The sequence below is a fragment of the Mastigoproctus giganteus genome, chromosome 9 (genome assembly GCF_048544385.1).
Source record: "Mastigoproctus giganteus isolate SK-2022 chromosome 9, ASM4854438v1, whole genome shotgun sequence".
Taxonomy (NCBI): domain Eukaryota; kingdom Metazoa; phylum Arthropoda; class Arachnida; order Uropygi; family Thelyphonidae; genus Mastigoproctus; species Mastigoproctus giganteus.
The window spans coordinates 36,866,394-36,884,111 of record NC_143583.1 but is presented as its reverse complement, the minus strand read 5'-3'; the positions used below and the strand labels follow the sequence as shown (position 1 = coordinate 36,884,111).

The 17,718-nt window shown below is 37.0% G+C and overlaps 1 protein-coding gene across 1 annotated transcript in view; it reads left to right on the top strand.

The window, feature by feature from the left end:
* The window catches only part of LOC150080148 (uncharacterized), a 103,472-nt gene that overhangs the window by 5,166 nt on the left and 80,588 nt on the right, over positions 1 to 17,718 (top strand). The window contains exon 2 of the mRNA XM_090381290.1: positions 10,751 to 10,802. Coding sequence (XP_090237416.1) covers positions 10,751 to 10,802 — 52 coding nt within the window. The remainder of the gene's footprint in view (positions 1 to 10,750; positions 10,803 to 17,718) is intronic.

Here is a 17,718-nt window from a genome sequence, read left to right as displayed (position 1 = left end):
ACCTAACTCATGTGAGGAGTTCTCTCCTCTGTATTAAAATATGTTTTCATTTGTATAATTACCTTTTTTCATTTTGTAATTAATTGTTAGAGTATCCTGGAAGTATTGGGAGGCTGTAAACCCCTGGCTTTATGGCCATGAAGGGCAATAAAGTCTCTCCCCCCCCCAACAATTTCTCTTACACTTTCCTTTCAGTTATTTAGCTTCCTATTAGAGTTCAGTAAACTTCTGGCACCTTCTTCCCAAAAGGAATGAAGGAAAGAGAGAGTGAATGAGTGTTATGGGAGTGAGTGAAGAACACATATACAGGGTGCAGAGAAACTCTACCGACAAACTTGAATAGATGATACCAAAAGAAACATTTTTTTGTCAAGTAAACATAGGTCGTAAATGAGTTGTTATAGCAGTAGAAGCTATTAAAGGGTTGTAAAAATCAGAATGACACATTCAGTAATTTAATGCACACAAAATAGAAAAAACAATTCATAAGAAGTTCTCGAACTGGTGACCATGATGTTCAATGCATATCTCACACTGACGTATCATTGAACATTGTAGGCATTGACAGTTCCTAGGATTGTCTTGTATCTTTGCACTTGCTGCGACAATCCATGCAATAAGTTCCTCCTCTGTGTCAACTGGTGTTTCATACACAAGAGTCTTCATGTATCCCCAAAAGAAAAAGTCCAAACAAGTCAGATCAGGTGACCTTGCTGGCCAGGCTACAGGTCCACCTTGACCAATCCACCTGCCTGGAAAGGTTGTATGTAAGTGTGTGCGTACACGTCTGTCAAAATGTGGTGGTGCACCATCATGTTGGAACCACATTTGTGCTCAGAAAATCAGAGGAACATCCTCCAACAATTCTGGAAGTGTTTGCTCTAGAAAATGCAAATAGAGTTGTCCATCTAAACATGCAGGCAACATGGATGATTCAACTGAAACGTTTCCCACAATGCCAGCCCATACATTGACACTAAACCTGTGTTGGTTGGTAGCCATGTTCACCCATTGCATGGGGATTATTCTCCGCCCACACATGACTGTTGCGGCTGTTGAACAATCCCTCTTGGGCGAAACATGCCTCATCAGTGTAATGCACATTATTGGCAAAATCAGGCTGCAAGTTGGTTTCCTGTAAAAAAAAATATGGGAGAACTTGACACGGTGGGCAAAGTCAGCAGGTTCTAGTGCATGCACTTCCTGGCATCGGAAAGGATGTGATCCAGCTTCGTGCATCACATCCCACACCAAACGATGCTACAAACCCAGTCTGTGTGCAGCAGCTCTTGTGCTGGTAGGCGTATTAGTGAAGATCTGCAAAACCTGTTCCTCAAAGCGGAGTATCCTAGTAGTACGTTGCCGTCCAGTATCATGCATATTCACACTGAAAGAGCCACTATCTCACAATTTTTGGTGTATTGCAGCAAATGTTGTGTGGTGAGGCAACCTGGGAAGCATTCTTGATAAATCCTGCGAGCCTCTCTTCTGTTTCCATTTGCTGCCCTGTTCTGATCATATTATGATTAGCGGCAGATATGCACCACTCAGAGGGGCGCCTCCGTAGCCAGGTGGGAAGGAGCAGCAGTGCGTAGCACACGCTTCTTGATTAGACCGGGGTTCGAGCCCGTCACCACCAAATACGGAGGATGCGGAAAGGTCATTCAGGGAATGACCACCGCATATCCCGGGGCAATATGGCCTTAGTTGCTAATGCTCCTAAAAACCAAATAACAGCACCACTCAGAGGACCACTCAATGCATGCATACGTTAATCTTGATGGTAGTCGTGCGTTCGAGCACTGTGTTATGGATTGTTTTTTTCTATTTTGTGTGCAACAGCAAATGATTTGTATGCATTAAATTACTGAATGTGTTGTTCTGATTTTTACAACCCTTTAATAGCTTCTACTGCTATAACGACTCATTTACAACCTATGTTTACTTGACAAAATATTTCGTTTGGTACCCTCTATCACCTGCTCAAATTTGTCGGTAGAGTTTCTCTGCACTCTGTATAACAACAATATATTTATTAGAAATACTATCACATTCTTGACTATATTCTAACAACAAAAACACTGCACCCATCCCCCCCCGGATTGCAAGATCTGCAGTCCAGAGATAACCTAACCGAAAATGTACGAAAAAAAAGCACAAAAACAGTATAAAATTAGCATTAGTAGAGGCATATGATGCAAGAAAGCAAGCTTATGCAGCATCAGCCAGATAAAAAAAAAAAAAAAAAAACCCTTCCACTTCACCCCTCCATTTGTTCGAAATACCTGTCCAGCTGAGTCTTAAATTTATTTAGGCTATCAACTTCCACAACAAGGGATGGAAGTCTGTTCCACCAACCAACTACCCGCTGGCTAAAGACAAATTTCCAGACATCTGTCTTTCCTCAGTTTGAATTTATGCCCTCTCAGATGATTATTCTGAGCAAGAGGCAGAATCCCATCAGCATTGAGCATGCTCAAACCATTCAATGCTTTATACACCTCTATCAGATCACCTCGCGGGTGCCTAGTCTCCAGACACTGTAATTTGCAAAACTTAAGCATTTCTTCATAAGAGCAACCCTTTGTTCCATTCACTAACCTTGTTACCCTTCTCTGTACTCGTTCCAGCAGCTCTACATCCTTCTTGAAATGAGGCCTCCAGACTGTAGTCAAGGTGTGGCCTGACCATTGTCTTATACAAGGGAATAATCACCTCCTTATCCCTGCTAGAAAAATTCCTGTATATCATTGATAAGACACAATGAGCTACTCTTGCAGCCTCTCTGCACTGCTCAGAGAACTTCATATTTGCCTGCACAATTACCCCCAGGTCCTTTTCATTCTCTACCACTGTCAGTGTAGTACCATAGAGTTGATACGTTGCTCTGGGGTTGCTGTTTCCCATATGTAGTACTTTACATTTGTCAATGTTAAACTTCATTTGCCACCTCTCAGCCCATCTGCTCAACCTTTCCAGATCCTATTGCAGCAGCATAGCGTCAGTAGTGTCCTTAACAACCCTGCCAACTTTCATATCGTCTGCAAACTTGGACATTAAGCTTAATATACCATCATCAATATTATTTATAAATACAGAAAACAATAATGGACCCAACACTGAACCCTGAGGGACTCCACTAATAACATTAGTCCACGTTGAGCAGTGTCCATTGATTACCACTCTCTGTGTTCTCCCCCTCAACCACCCCATTATCCATAGCAGCAATTTGCCTCCAGTGCCACACTGCTCCAATTTGTGCAGCAGTCTTCCATGTGCAACAGTATCAAAAGCCTTTCTAAGATCCAAGTATATAATATCAAAGTTATTCCCTGCATCCAGTTCTTTTGTGACTGCATCATAGTATCCAATCAAATTGGTCAGGCAAGACTTCTCCTTAACAAAACCACGCTGTGTCCGAGCTATAACTGAAGTCTTGTCTAGATGATCCTGCAGTGCTTCTTTAACCAGTGCCTCCATTAATTTTCCTGGAACAGAAGTTAAACTCACAAGTCTATAATTACTTGTGTCAGCCTTTGATCCTCCTTTATGAATTGGGGGTCACATTTGCACATCTCCAATCTTTGGGTACCTCTCCTGAGTCCAAGGAATCTCTCATAATTATGTCTAAGGGTTTACTTTACTTCCTTTGCTGCTTCCTTTAATATAACTGGATAGATCCCATCCACCCCAGGTGCCTTTCTTGTATTTATCTTTAACAATTTCTCCTCCACTTTACTCTCAGTTATTACAAGATTATCTAGCTTACTGCCAGAGTTGAATGCACCTCTGGCATTCCCCTCACTGAATAACTCCTCATGTGTGAATGTCGATGCAAAATATTATTTAGTTTGCTAGCTACCTGAGCAGGATCATCAACAGTTGAACCATCGATATCAAGTGGACCAATCTGATTCATCCCCTTCCTTCTAGAGTCGACATAAGAAAAGAACTCTTTACTGTTTTTCTTTGCATCCTTTGCCAAAGATTTCTCGTAATCTGCCTTTGTGTGCCTAACGTCCTTTGTAACTTGGTTACAGATAAACTTATATCTATCATAGGCTTCTGTGTTAAGTGTTAATTTATATGTATTCCAAGCATTTTTCTTCTGTCATGTCTCATTAGTTTATCTGACATCCATTTAGGCCTAAACCTTGAACAATATTTCTTAGTTGGCATGTAAGGCCTAGTAGCTTCCAAGATATGTTCTTTGAATGCTTCCCATTTTGAATTTGCTTTTGGTAACAGTTGGTCCCACTATATAGAATTTAAATACGGTCTCAGACCATCGTAGTCGCCTTTATGAAAGCAATAACCCTTCCCTTTACCTCTGATGGTAGTTACCTCCTTGAGTAAATCCCACCTCAGCATACTGTGATCACTGCCACCCAGTGGTTCCTTTATCTGCAGATTCTTAATGCATGAAGAATCACTACTGATAATCAAATCAAGAGTATCCCTCTTGTTGCCTCCCAAACATGCTGATGTAGAAAACAATCATCTAATAAATCCACAAAAGCCTTGCTAGTGTGCGAGTGACCAACCCACAAATTCCAGTCAATATCTGGAAAATTAAAATTCCCCATTATAAGACTCTCTGATTTACTGGCCCACTCTATTTCCCTGTACAGTTTCTTATTATACTCATCAGAGTCATTAGGCTTATAGCACACTCCTACTCTCAATTTTGATCTCCCAATGCTTATGTCACACCAAACTGACTCGACACTGCACTGTCCAGCGATGTCGACTGGCTTCACTTCCTTGGATTTTATGTGTTTCTTAACTAATAGCATAACCCCTCCTACCTTTCTGTAGACATTGTACTCCTCAAATTCCAGTTCTGTATTCCTTATATCTGTGTAACACATCTCTGATATTCCAACAATATCTGCCTTTGATGCTTTGAGCAATACCTCAAATTCATCAAATTTATTTACCAAACTCCTAGCATTGGTGTACACATGCAAGTATATATGCACCTGTTCTTTTTCTTAGCTACCCTAACACAACCCATGTGTTTACTTGTACCGCAATGACTCCCAGCAGTCTCTGAAATATCCTGCATCTTGTTTTCCAGGCTTCTGCTCATTCCAATAGAAGCAGTGCAAGAATCACTTTCACCTCTGCCAGTGGCTACTGTTTAATCTATTAGTCTTTGAATCCCCCTCAAGCTAGCAGTTTTCCGACCCACCTAACACTGCCACTATAGCATCAGCAAATATTCTTGCACCCTTTCTATTTAAGTGTATCCCATCCCTGTAGAAGCAGTCCCTTCTATTAACAAGTACAGACCAGGATGAAAAAAATTCTACCCCTTGAGCCTTGCACAATCTTTCCAGGGCTGAATCGATCGACAAGGTTCTCATCATATACTCCCTCCTATTGTGTCTGGGCAGAATTGCAGACACTTTCAAAATCAACCCTGAATCACTGCTTTTTTTCAACAGTGACCTGTACTTGTTAAGTAATTCTGCCGGTCTCCTACTCTTAATATCATTAGTGCCAACGTGTACAACTTTATCACCTTTTGTGCCCTTAAAAGATGATATCTGCTCTACAACATCATCAACCTTTGCCCCTGGCAGACATACCCTGGTCATGTTCCACCTATCCTTTTTACATAGCATGTTCTCCATTTTCCCTGACAAGTCACCAAGAAATGTAAGAAAAAAACTATAAAACCAGAATGAGAGCAGTGAGTGAATGAGGATTATGAATGGATAAAATTTCCTGCCTTCCCCACTCCCAGATGGATGATGGGCCTCTGCCCATCATCCATCTGGGAGTGGGGAAGGCAGGCCATAGCGGCCCCCACCAACCCAAGCAGACACCATGCTGTTGCTAGTTAGCCGGCATCATGTGGGATGTTGACACTGACCAACAGGTCTTGGCAAGTGTGGGATAGAGCACCAATGCAGGCACTCCAACAGAGGGACCCTTTTCCCTATAATCCTTCATTCCTATCACCCGAGTTGGATTTTCTTTCTCCCTCCCCCCAACCTGGGTGTCCTCCTTTGCCTGATGGATAAACCATTGCCATCTGTCAAATCCCACCCCTGTGGAAGGATGGGCACTCTGTCCCCCCTTTCAACCAGGCAATGCCTTTACTACTGCCCCTTCTCTTCCTCTCTACCACTTTAATCCCCGCCTACTTCCTGTCTTCCCATTATCACCTTCAACCTTTCATATTTTTTTTTTCTTTACTAGGCTCTCCCTGTCTGTAGCATTAGCTACTACAGGCTTCACCCTGCCAATGCTTTACACTCCCTACTGCCTGGCCCACCTCCTCCTTGCACTGGATTGTAAAACACAGGCCCCTAGGCTAAAAATCTGGATGAACAACACAAACCCACACTAATAGTACACAAACACTGACTAACATACATAAATCTGGCCTTTACAGGGTTCTATATTGATCACATTGTCTGACGCAGAGTTGGGGGAACCCCCCTGGAGCCGCATAACAATTAACATTATGCACTGTGTTCTAAACAATTCCAGAACTAGGGGTCATAAATTCAAATTACAGGGCTTGATGTTTAGATTAGATGTAGGAAGTTTTATTTTAGCCAGGGAGTTGTTGATAGCTGGAACAAGTTGTTCTCACAAGTAGTTGAGACTGACAGTTTGAATAAATTCTAAAGTCTACTGGATACTTACCTGTATGAGGAGGGAAGCGTATAATTTGTGTTTTCTTATCTACTTGGATTTTTTTTTTTTTTTTTTTTTTGTCTGTGCAGCAAAAGCCTGTGGCTTCCTTTCACTATATGGCTATTACTAACCCTATGGAAATGCACCACATGCAGAATCCCCTTTTTCATGAAAAAGAGCTAATAAACATGTACAATTCCACAGGTCATATTGTTCTTCGTCATTTTTATGTTATATGGTTTGTTTTCAAGCTTTCAAAGTTTTATTTTAATTTCTTGGGAGAAATTCTTCACAACTTGTCATAGCATATTTTTACAACTTTTTTTTTCCCCTCATAATTCACACAATATCTTTAATTTTAAAAGTAGTGCAGTATATAATCAATTTTTACCATCTTATTTTTCTTCCTTTAGACTTGAAAATGATATCCAAGGATTGTCAAAATTGGCATTTAAATGTTTTTGGAATGTTTTATATAACTTTTCTCTTCACCTTTTTTCAATAACTGAATAATTTTTTTGCCTTTAAAATTTATGTAGCGTGTAGTGTTGTTTAATCTATTATTAGAATTATTTTCCCTGGTTAGTTGAGGGTTGATCTTGACAAACAAACACAAAATGCACAAACACATTTCTACAATTGCCCAGTAACTTCTGCTGAGTAGAAGCCTTTCCTGCAGAAGTAACATTTTAGCTAATGTTTACTTTGTGTGAATGTCATGTGGTCTCATAGGATGATCAGCATGAGGAGGAGGATTACCTTGCAACACCACATGTAAGGTGATCAGTATTTTAATCTCAGAACAGGATAAAAATTAATCTGTTGAAGTGTACCAACTGTCCACAAAATGGCCTTTCTATTTATCTTTTAGGATTAGACTGCAATATAACTCATTACATATCCTGAGTCAGCCATCCACTTGGCCACGAGGGCTCCTCATCAGGCCCTATTTTGAATCCTCGCACAGACCTCAGCCTTTAGTCAGTTTGACCTTGGTTTTGCTGCCTTGCATGTTCTATGACCATTAATCTTAAATGTATAAAATGTAAATTTATTTATAAACTTTCTACTTCTTGGTCACTGAAATGTGGATCATCTGCATCCTTTCATAATATGGAATCTGTAGGAAGATGATGAGATGGGTATATTTTTAAAATATTTAATTATCCATATTAAATACAGAGTCCACTTCTTAGCAACTTTACACACCACAACACGCATAGTTCAATATGTTTAAGACTCTGCGGTGGATTGCCGTAACTTATAGTGATGGCCTTGAAGCCTTACATGAAATAAATGTGTAAGTAGTGCAATATTAACTAGTGTAACAAGCAACTATGATGATGCAGACAGACAAATGAAAATCATCATCACACTGTTTGAAATATTATTATACATGACCAACAATACAGCAGAGAAAATATGCTTATATAGCATAACAGATGAAAAGGGAGAACTTCTTGTTCCATAGTAACAAGAATTATCCTTTATGCACATAGTGGGCAGCAAAATTTCAACTACAGTAAGGTCTTAATATTCAAAACAGAAACTTTGAATCCACAAGTTACCTTCAGATTCACTACTTAAAAAAAAAAAAAGATTTATTTTAAAATATGAAACAGTGCTATGCTATTCTGTTTTATGATTAAGCAAGAGCAAATCTTGAGACAGACTATCATGGCAGCATGTTATATTTTAAACAACAGAATGGCCTTTTTGTGATGTTGTTTTTAAAAGAAATACATTCCAGGGACACTTATAGATGACAAAGTTTGTTCTGACTTGAACATTAAGACCATATATTTAGTTATGGCAGTTAAAATTCTACTGGCCACTATTACATATAGAAAAACAATCTAGTCCTCCTCAATTTATTACACAAGCCGCTTTTGCTATGTTAAATACTCTTATTTAAATTCTTGTTTCTTAGTAAATCATCAGTGGAAATGTGGGAAAATGTCAATATGTCAACTGTTTGGATTTAAAGTAATGATGGCAGATAGATTTGGTGTGAAAGGTCATTCTAAGATATGATACAATCATTAATTTAATTTTTTTTTTTTACCAGTGCACATATCTTCTTTTTCATATCCTTTTTATGCAAAATGAAACATCATGAAGATAGCTTCATTCAACAGAAACTCTAGTTAAAAGTAGATTGATGTTGGCATCAGTGTTAAAAATGGTATGTGTATATGTATAACTTTCACAAAACTGAAATAAACTTTTAAAAATTTATTAATGTAGCAAAAAAAAACATGTTTTTTAAAAAATAAAATCTTCAGAAATAAGAGAAAAAGGGATACAAGAATATGGTCTCTTAAGATAATCATTGGCCTAACATAGCAGAGTGGTCAGGAGCGAGAGTGCGATAGCACACACTCTTTGCGTGGACCGGGGTTCAAGCCCATGATTGCTAAATACAATTAATATTTGTATTGATTGATTTATTGTAAATTCCACTGACCTGGTGGTTGTGCCAGAGTATTAACAAGAACATTGTATGTCAATGTTTTTAGTTCATCAAATTTTTGATTCTTTTAGTGGTGTTTTAATGTTATACTAAAGTTGGACCACTGATTGCAGGTTTTTTGCAGAAAATTGAGGGAAAGCTTATCAGTTCAAAGGCTAGCTGCAATTTGCCTTTTGACATCAAGAAGTGGCATCTTTGTCATTAGTTACCAGCATATAAGGACTGTTGGGCTCATTCTGGCATAGCTAATTATGAACAGGGTTAGGGATTGCAACTTTGTTTAGTAAGTTTTGTCTAAATCTTTTTATTAGTGATGAATGTAAACTGTAGCATGCACAGAAATCATCACATAATTACTAATATATGAAAGTGCTTTTGCTGTGATTTCCAAGCACATTTTAAAATCATCACAGAAGAATGCATAATCAGGGCAACAGCTTCTCTTACATTCAGTTATATTCTGCTAATTTGTGTGACAGCATTACATAAGTTTGATCTATGTGTTCCATGATGTAATTGTGACCTTTTTACATGATTGTCAGGATCTTCAGTGAACTCATGGCCAAAGGGAAAGTCAGTGATACTGAATTTGGTAAAAAAAATTTCTCTCACAGACAAAGGGGAAGTCTAGACATCAGATGTGAAAATGTCACATTAGAAGGCTGTGGCATTAATAAGTTGCCAAATAGTACATCAAAATAAAAGGAGGCTTTCCAAAGTGGATGTGGTGACACCTTAGGGTGTCACATTGAGATTTAAAGGGTGTCAGCAAATCTTTGCATACCAGCATTGATTTTCACTCTGGTCTCTTTTCACTAGATATATATTAATATAATTTATTGATTAAAATAGTTATTGATTAATAAATTAAAAATTTACAACATTTATTTGTTCACGTGCTTCATACTATCAAAATAAGGGCAACTGGTGAGCTCTAGGTTTTTTCTTTGAAAGCTAATGACTTGATGTAGTCAATTTCAAATATTCATGGTTAAGCTTTTGCTTAGTACCACACATTTCCTCTCAGCACTCAATTTGTCGAAATGCAAAATTAATTTTATTTTTATTTTTTTATTATTACTTTTATTCTGGATAAGACTTAAATTGCTATTTCAAATAAATACATGAAAAATTAATTATTTGTTCAGAAAAACATGATAATAGTGAGCCAGAAATATTGAATCGTGATGCATGGAAATGATTTGGATGCTGCATCTGACCCATTTGAGAACCCCTGAAAAAGTAAGACTGGAGATTAACCAATTTTTCTGATTAGCAATGATTTGCTGTTTGTAGGTATTCTAGCAGAATACTGCAATCTGTCAATGGCCTCCATAGCGGAGTGGTCAGGAGCGGGAGTGCAGTAGCACATGCTCTTTGAGTAGACTGGGGTTCAAGCCCCTGGCTGCTGAATACGGTTGATCTGTCAACCCACACTGGACCAGCGTGGCAGATTATGGTCCATTTCCCTCAGCATGAATTGTTGAGGAGGCTTCCATCCTGCAGTGGGTTGATAATGGCTGCACTTTACTTTTTTTTTTTTTTTTTTTTTTTACTGCAATCTGTCAAGTCCAACTGTATTTCTTATTCACAATTTTCTTTATTTTTTATTTTGAATTTTAGGAACTTGAAGAGATAGCAAAGGGGAACAGTAATGTCCATATTGTGAAGTTAGGTAAAGTAGCATTTTTTTTTTTATAAGTTATTTGCAGAAATTTTTATGATAGTTAAGGTGTTATATTCAGGAGGAGGAAACTCCTCTTTGCCTCTTATGCAAATTTACTAGACACAACATTGGCATTAGTAACTTGGAAAAAAAATTATATATATTTACTACTTATATTTATGTATGACACCGGCCTCCGTAGCCGAGTGGGCAGGAGCGGGAGTGCAGTAGCACACGCTCTTTGAGTAGATCGGGGTTCAAGCCCCTGACTGCTGAATACGGTCGATCTGCCAACCCGCACTGGACTAGCGTGGCAGATTATGGTCCATTTCCCTCAGCATGAATTGTTGAGGCTTCCATCCTGCAGTGGGTTGATAATGGCTGCACTTTACTTTTTATTTATGTATGGCATCTGACTTTTTAAAATTTCTTTTTTTTTTTTTTTAAATTGGTAAGTGGTATCAAATCTTCCCATATACCTTTGCCTACCAGTATTCTCGACCAGGTTATGCAGTATTTTATGTTTTAATTTTGGCATGGCATTTAACAGACTCCAGGTGAGCAAAAGTATCTTTCTTCCTTCTAGGCAATTCCTTTCCTACATGCCATTTGTGAGAGAACAACAGGTGTCTAATCTTGCCAGAGAGCTTTGGTTTTTCCAGCTGACAAAATTATTTTGCCATAATGCATCTGTCAAACATAATGCAAGTGTCTGGATTTCAATCTGGGGATCAGTGACTTTAAAATTCTATAAAATATATTATTAAAATTTATTATTGGTTTCTATCATGTATTTTGTTCAATTATTTTTTAATTGGGTTAGGCAAATCATAATTAACAGATCACTGTTTTCAATTCAGTAAAAAAAAAAAAAAAAAATGCTAAATACAGTATGTTTTTATAATTAAGACAAAAAGAGTTATCACACAGATGCCATACAAGTGACAGAATGTTAAAATCTATTGTACCTATGCTCTGATAAATAATGGGAATTTGATGGCAACTCATTGGTTGAGTTTGGATCATGGATCGTTTTCATGTAACCTTCAAAAAAAAAATTTGCCATTAAGCCTTTATTTCTTATTCTTCAATAAAATTTTGACAGTGTCTTGTCTTTTTTTTTCTCTGTAAATTTCTCTGAATTTGAGAGAAGAACCATATCCTCTCATATAATCTTCCCTAATCACTAGTCACAAATGTGAGACTGTTAATTGGGGAAGAGTACTTATAAATGTGAGCAGTTGTCTTCCAAGATGAAATTTATAAAATCAAGGCTGACAGATCATAACTTCCAAAACATCTTGTGAATAGTTGACAAGTATTTGACCAAACATTGAAACCCTTTGTGGAAAAATATCCAAATCAAAAAATTTAATAATATCACATTTTGTCTGTTCATTGTATTATTGTGTAATAATTGTCATGATTTGCTATATTTCCATTACATTTGCATTCACTATACGTTTCAATTGTGATATTAAATTCGTAATGAAGAGTTTCAGTAATTATTATTCTCAGTTAAAAAAAAAATATATATATATATATATATATATATATATATATATATATATATATATATATCAATTTGTTTCAAGGAATTAAGGTACTCATGGCACAATTGGGCTTAAATGTAACAGTGATTAGAGAACTCTTGCTAGGTATTTTTTGTCTGAGTTAGCAGGATTGTTTCACCTTGTAGAGATACCATTCTTCAGAACACTTAACAACCGTCATACATTTATTTCAAAAGAGTGCAGCTTGGAAAATGGCTAACTAGGTGCACTATCAATCTCAAAACTTCTGTATAGAAAATGCGGCCTGACTAAGAACAGAATAGGCAATTATATATTTCTCTCTGTGCTGATTTGTTGGTTTGGTATTTCTTGACATAGCAGCAACTAAAGTCACAAAGCACTAGAACTAGTAATAAACTTCTTGAATATCTTTTTTATGTAAATTGTGCTTTAGAAGTTTATGCTCAGTTTGGTATTTTTTTGATATATATGGTGGTTGTACCAAAAGTAATTCATATGGGCCCATCAATCACATATTACTGATTTATTTTTTATGAAAATTCACATACTTAAAAAGTAAAGCCTTTTATATTAAAATCTATATATGTATTCATAGGTTCTGGACATTAACAATGGAACCATTATTAAATTCTGTATGGGGAGAGTGCTACTTTCAACAGACTGATTAATTTGTGTAGCAAAGCAACAAATAGATTAAAAATTGAAGTAGGGAAAACAATCAAGGAAAAATGACTCAAAGGCATTAAGGAATTCTAACAGTGATAATGAGAAGTGAAAACCTATCCTTTCTGATGGAAGAGTCACAGTGAGGAGACTGTACACACAAATGCAGTGTGAAATGCTGGGGAAATAATTGTTAATGATTTCAGAACATATGCACTAAGTAGATTCCCTGTTGTTTAGTAATGGCAGATGATGCAAGAAAGCAAGCTTATACAACATAAACAAAAAAAAATACACTTTCCACATTCACTTGTCCATTACTTCTAGTAATATATCTAGTTCTTCCTTGAGTTTATTCAAACTGCTCACTTCCCCAACACCAGATGGGAATTTAGCATTAGTAGAGGCATATGATGCAAGAAAGCAAGGTTATGCAACATCAGCCAAAAAAAACACTTCCACTTCACCCCTCTGTTTGTTCGAAATACCTGTCCAGCTGAGCCTTAAATTTATTTAGGCTATCAACTTCCACAACAAGGGATGGAAGTCTGTTCCACCAACCAACTACCCGCTGACTAAAGGCAAATTTCCGTAAATCTATACTACATCTGTCTTTCCTCAATCTGAATTTATGCCCTCTCAGGTGATTATTATGAGCAAGAGAGGAAGAATCCCATTGGCATTGAGCATGCTCAAACCATTCAAGGCTTTATACACCTCTATCAGATCACCTCGCCGGTGCCTAGTCTCCAGACACTGTAATTTGCAAAACTTAAGCCTTTCTTCGTAAGAGCAACCCTTTGTTCCATTCACTGATCTTGTTGCCCTTCTCTGTACTCATTCCAGCAGCTCTACATCCTTCTTGAAATGAGGCCTCCAGACCTGTATACAGTACTCAAGGTGTGGCCTGACCATTGCCTTGTACAAGGGAATAATCACCTCCTTATCCCTGCTAGAAAACTTCCTGTATATCATTGACAAGACACCATGAGCTACTCTTGCAGCCCGTCTGCACTGCTCAGAGAACTTCATATTTGCCTGCACAATTACCACCAAAAATTTATTCCAATACTCAGCTACCTGCTGGCTGAAAGCAAATTTCTGCATATCCTGCATCCTTCCTCAATTTAAATTTATGCGCCCATGTGTGTTGTCTAAGCAAGAGGAAGGATGCCATCAGCATTTTGTTTATTTTTCAGATATGAAGTTGAAACAAAAGAATGGAGGGATGCATCAGTCATGTTCGTGAAATGCCAGCTACCTTTTCAAAAATGTCTGATCCACAGATGATGGTGGGGGGATGAAAGCAATGCTGAGGGATTTTCACATAAAATACACATTCTAGATTACTTTCTAATTAAAAAAAAATTTACATGTTATTTATTGGGAAAAAATTATGACAAGGACTTTTGTGATAACTATTTACTTGTATAGGTTTCTAGTTTCTATTTAGGATCTTATCAATAGTGTAAAACAGGGACTGACAAATGGTCAATTGTGGTGCCTAGAAATAAAAATATAACATAATAATTTTTAATATAATTTTCTAGAGAATACAAATGACAGAAATCTCATTAATTACTTGTCCAATTTAATTTTAAATACTTACCTACCAAATGTGATTTTTATAATAATTCTACAACTAACATACTTTAAAATAAAGATAAAATTGTGATTCGTCTGTCTTGTGAATTATATTTACTTTTGTAATAGTTCATATATATCTTGTCAATGATATATATATATATAGGAATTTTTCTAGCAGGGATAAGGAGGTGATTATCCTCTTGTATGTCCATACATGCTAAGAACAGTCCTTACCAAAGGAATAAAAAAAAAAAAAAAATATATATATATATATATATACACACAGTACCTTTCAATTTTATTAATTTCAGTAAAGGGAAAAAATCTAATGTGCCTGAAATGTAATATGTTACAAAAGTAAATGAAAGAAGGATTACAAAAATAATACTTGTATCATGTGCTATAATGTTTAAAACTAGGTGCCCCATCAGCCTTTTCTACTATATTAGCATAGGCATATGATGCAAGAAAGCAAGCTTATATAGCATCAGCAAAAAAAAAAAAAAAAAAAAACAACAACTTGTTTCATCCATCTCTTCACTCCAAAAGTTTGTCTAGTTCTTACCTTGTATGGTAAGGACTGTTCTTATTGTCCAATCTATGATGACACTACCTTGTCTATTTACATTTCACAAACTACCACTGTGCATAATGTTTCCTGCACCATTCTCACATCCACATTAAGGGACCTTTTTTGTATTGACACACTTTAAAATCTACACTTAATTTAAAAACCTCAGCATCACTCGACCTTTCAGCCCCAGCTGCCATTAAAACTTCCTTTAACTTTGCAGCCAGGTTTCCGCCCCTAACCTTGGGGAGGTAGGCTGCTTACTATCTAGCTCATGAGCCTTTACTTCTGTTATCTCCTATTCTGGGATGGTGCCTCTGTAGCCAGGTGGGCAGGAGGAGGAGTGCGTAGCATATGCTTCTTGATTAGACCAGGGTTCGAGCCTGTGACCACCAAATACGGAGGGTGCGGAAAGGTCGGAATGACCACCGCATATCCCTGGAGCAATATGGCCTTAGTTGCTAATGCTGCAAAATAACAATAACTCTCCATTCCTATTCTGGGCCTCCTAGTCACTTGGAAACTTTGAGAGTGCACCGCCACTCTCGACCCATCTCTTTCATTGTCTATTGGACTACCATCGTGCTCCCATTTACACCTCCTGATATCTTAAAATTTGTATAAAATCTTGATATTAAAATACTATATAGGTATTTACAATTTACTAAAAATTTGTATAAATAAAACAATCAAACTAATTCCTATTGCTATATTGTCCAGACCTCCTATAGAATGCCTGTTTCACGTACCTTAAAAAGGCAACACAATTCTCTCTAGATGCAAATACTGCCCCCAGACTCCATTCTTCAATGCTCATTCATCAGCATTTCATTCCTAAAATTTTCATACCGCACACAGCACTGCATAATGTGATTCGAATTCTCTATCTCTCCACACTCACACAATGATGCATCAACTACGAGTAGTTGACATAAGCTTTCTTTTAGTTTGTGTATGTGGAAGTACTGCATCCAGCAAAGCCGATTCATATAGTGATGAATACATTTGCATAGTGTGATGTTGGGTTGTGTTGAGTGATCATCCTCTTAGCCCAGTGGCACAGAGTATGCAGCACACTGGTTACCATTCCAGTCCTGTGGAGGGAAGCCATTACTATCACCATTATAAGTGTTGGAATTCCAATAAGACTATTCCCCACCCTTATTATCCACATCAGAAGATCAGCCACAAAAAAAGCTAATATAATTACCTTCTCATTAATTAATTTCTTATGTTATAACTTTATAGGACACATGACAAAACTCTATATAGTTTTACATTCTCTAAACTTAGCCATGCAGTTTAACAACTGGATAGTAATTATTACTCTTTTCCCATATATTTTCTTTAAGTCTTTTCTCTCTTTGTTTCTTCACAAGTGACATCACATTCATGGGTCTTAAATAACAATACATGTGAAGCATGCATGAACTGCTTAAAGTTAACAGTACTGCATTAAAACCATGTTTAATCTATTAATTTCTTTTTTCCATACAAATTGTATGGAAAAAACAAATAATATTGTCAGATTTCTATTTACCCAATTAATGAAATTTGGGATAGCTTGACATATCTTTCTAAGACAACTAAACATAAAATTTCACAAAAGTCTGCCCACTGGGAGTTGAGTTGTTCCATATGGACAGACAACAGATGGACATGGTGAAGGTAACATGCACATATGCATCTATGAACTTCATCAAAACAGAATGGAAATTTTATTTTCTGTACCATTCTAACCCAGAGAAATTGCACTAAAACAAAGAGCCCGAACACAGCATGCTTAAACCTGTAAACTCCAGGTGAAATCTGGAGAGGTGCAACTCTAGTGTACATTATGATTTGGTTCTCATCTCCTAATTTAGGGCTAATAAGTTTGAACTGTGGTGATCTGTGCATAAGGTTAGAAGCAGCAAGTCTACTGAATGGCCAAGAATTGGGTTTATGGATTTTTTTCAGCTGAACAATCTAGCACATATAGCATCTAATAAACTAGACCACAGCATTAGCCAAATTTGGATGTGGGAACACCCAAGTACTTTTCACTGTCATAACTCTAAATGATGTTTTCTCTTTTTATGTCAATTTAAAAATGATTATGAGGGATCATTGCACAAATAATAGATGCTGCACAGCTGTTTATCTGTATTTTTTAGATGTGTTAACATACAGGCAACTCCTGTATAACATGGTACTTCTTCAACACAGTTTTGCTCTAACATGATTGATAAATTGCAGCAAATCTTGCACAACACAGTATTTATATAACACGGTTTTGCTCTAACATGGTTAGAGAATTTCGATAAATCTTGCATAATGGTATTTTTGAGCGGGGGAAACCCTGCATTATGTTGGATGTAATTTTTCAACATTTCCACTCTTTTTGAATTGCCCCTGTTCACTCGCTAGTCAAAAAAAAATATTGAGCAATCCCTGTACAGTATTTTATTTTGTTGAGAAACATTCTGTGCTATTCAAACTTGTGGAAAAAATCTAGATTTCAAAGTTTTATTACAATTGGTTAGCACACCAGGCCATCAAAAAGATTTCAGTCATCCAAACCGTTGAA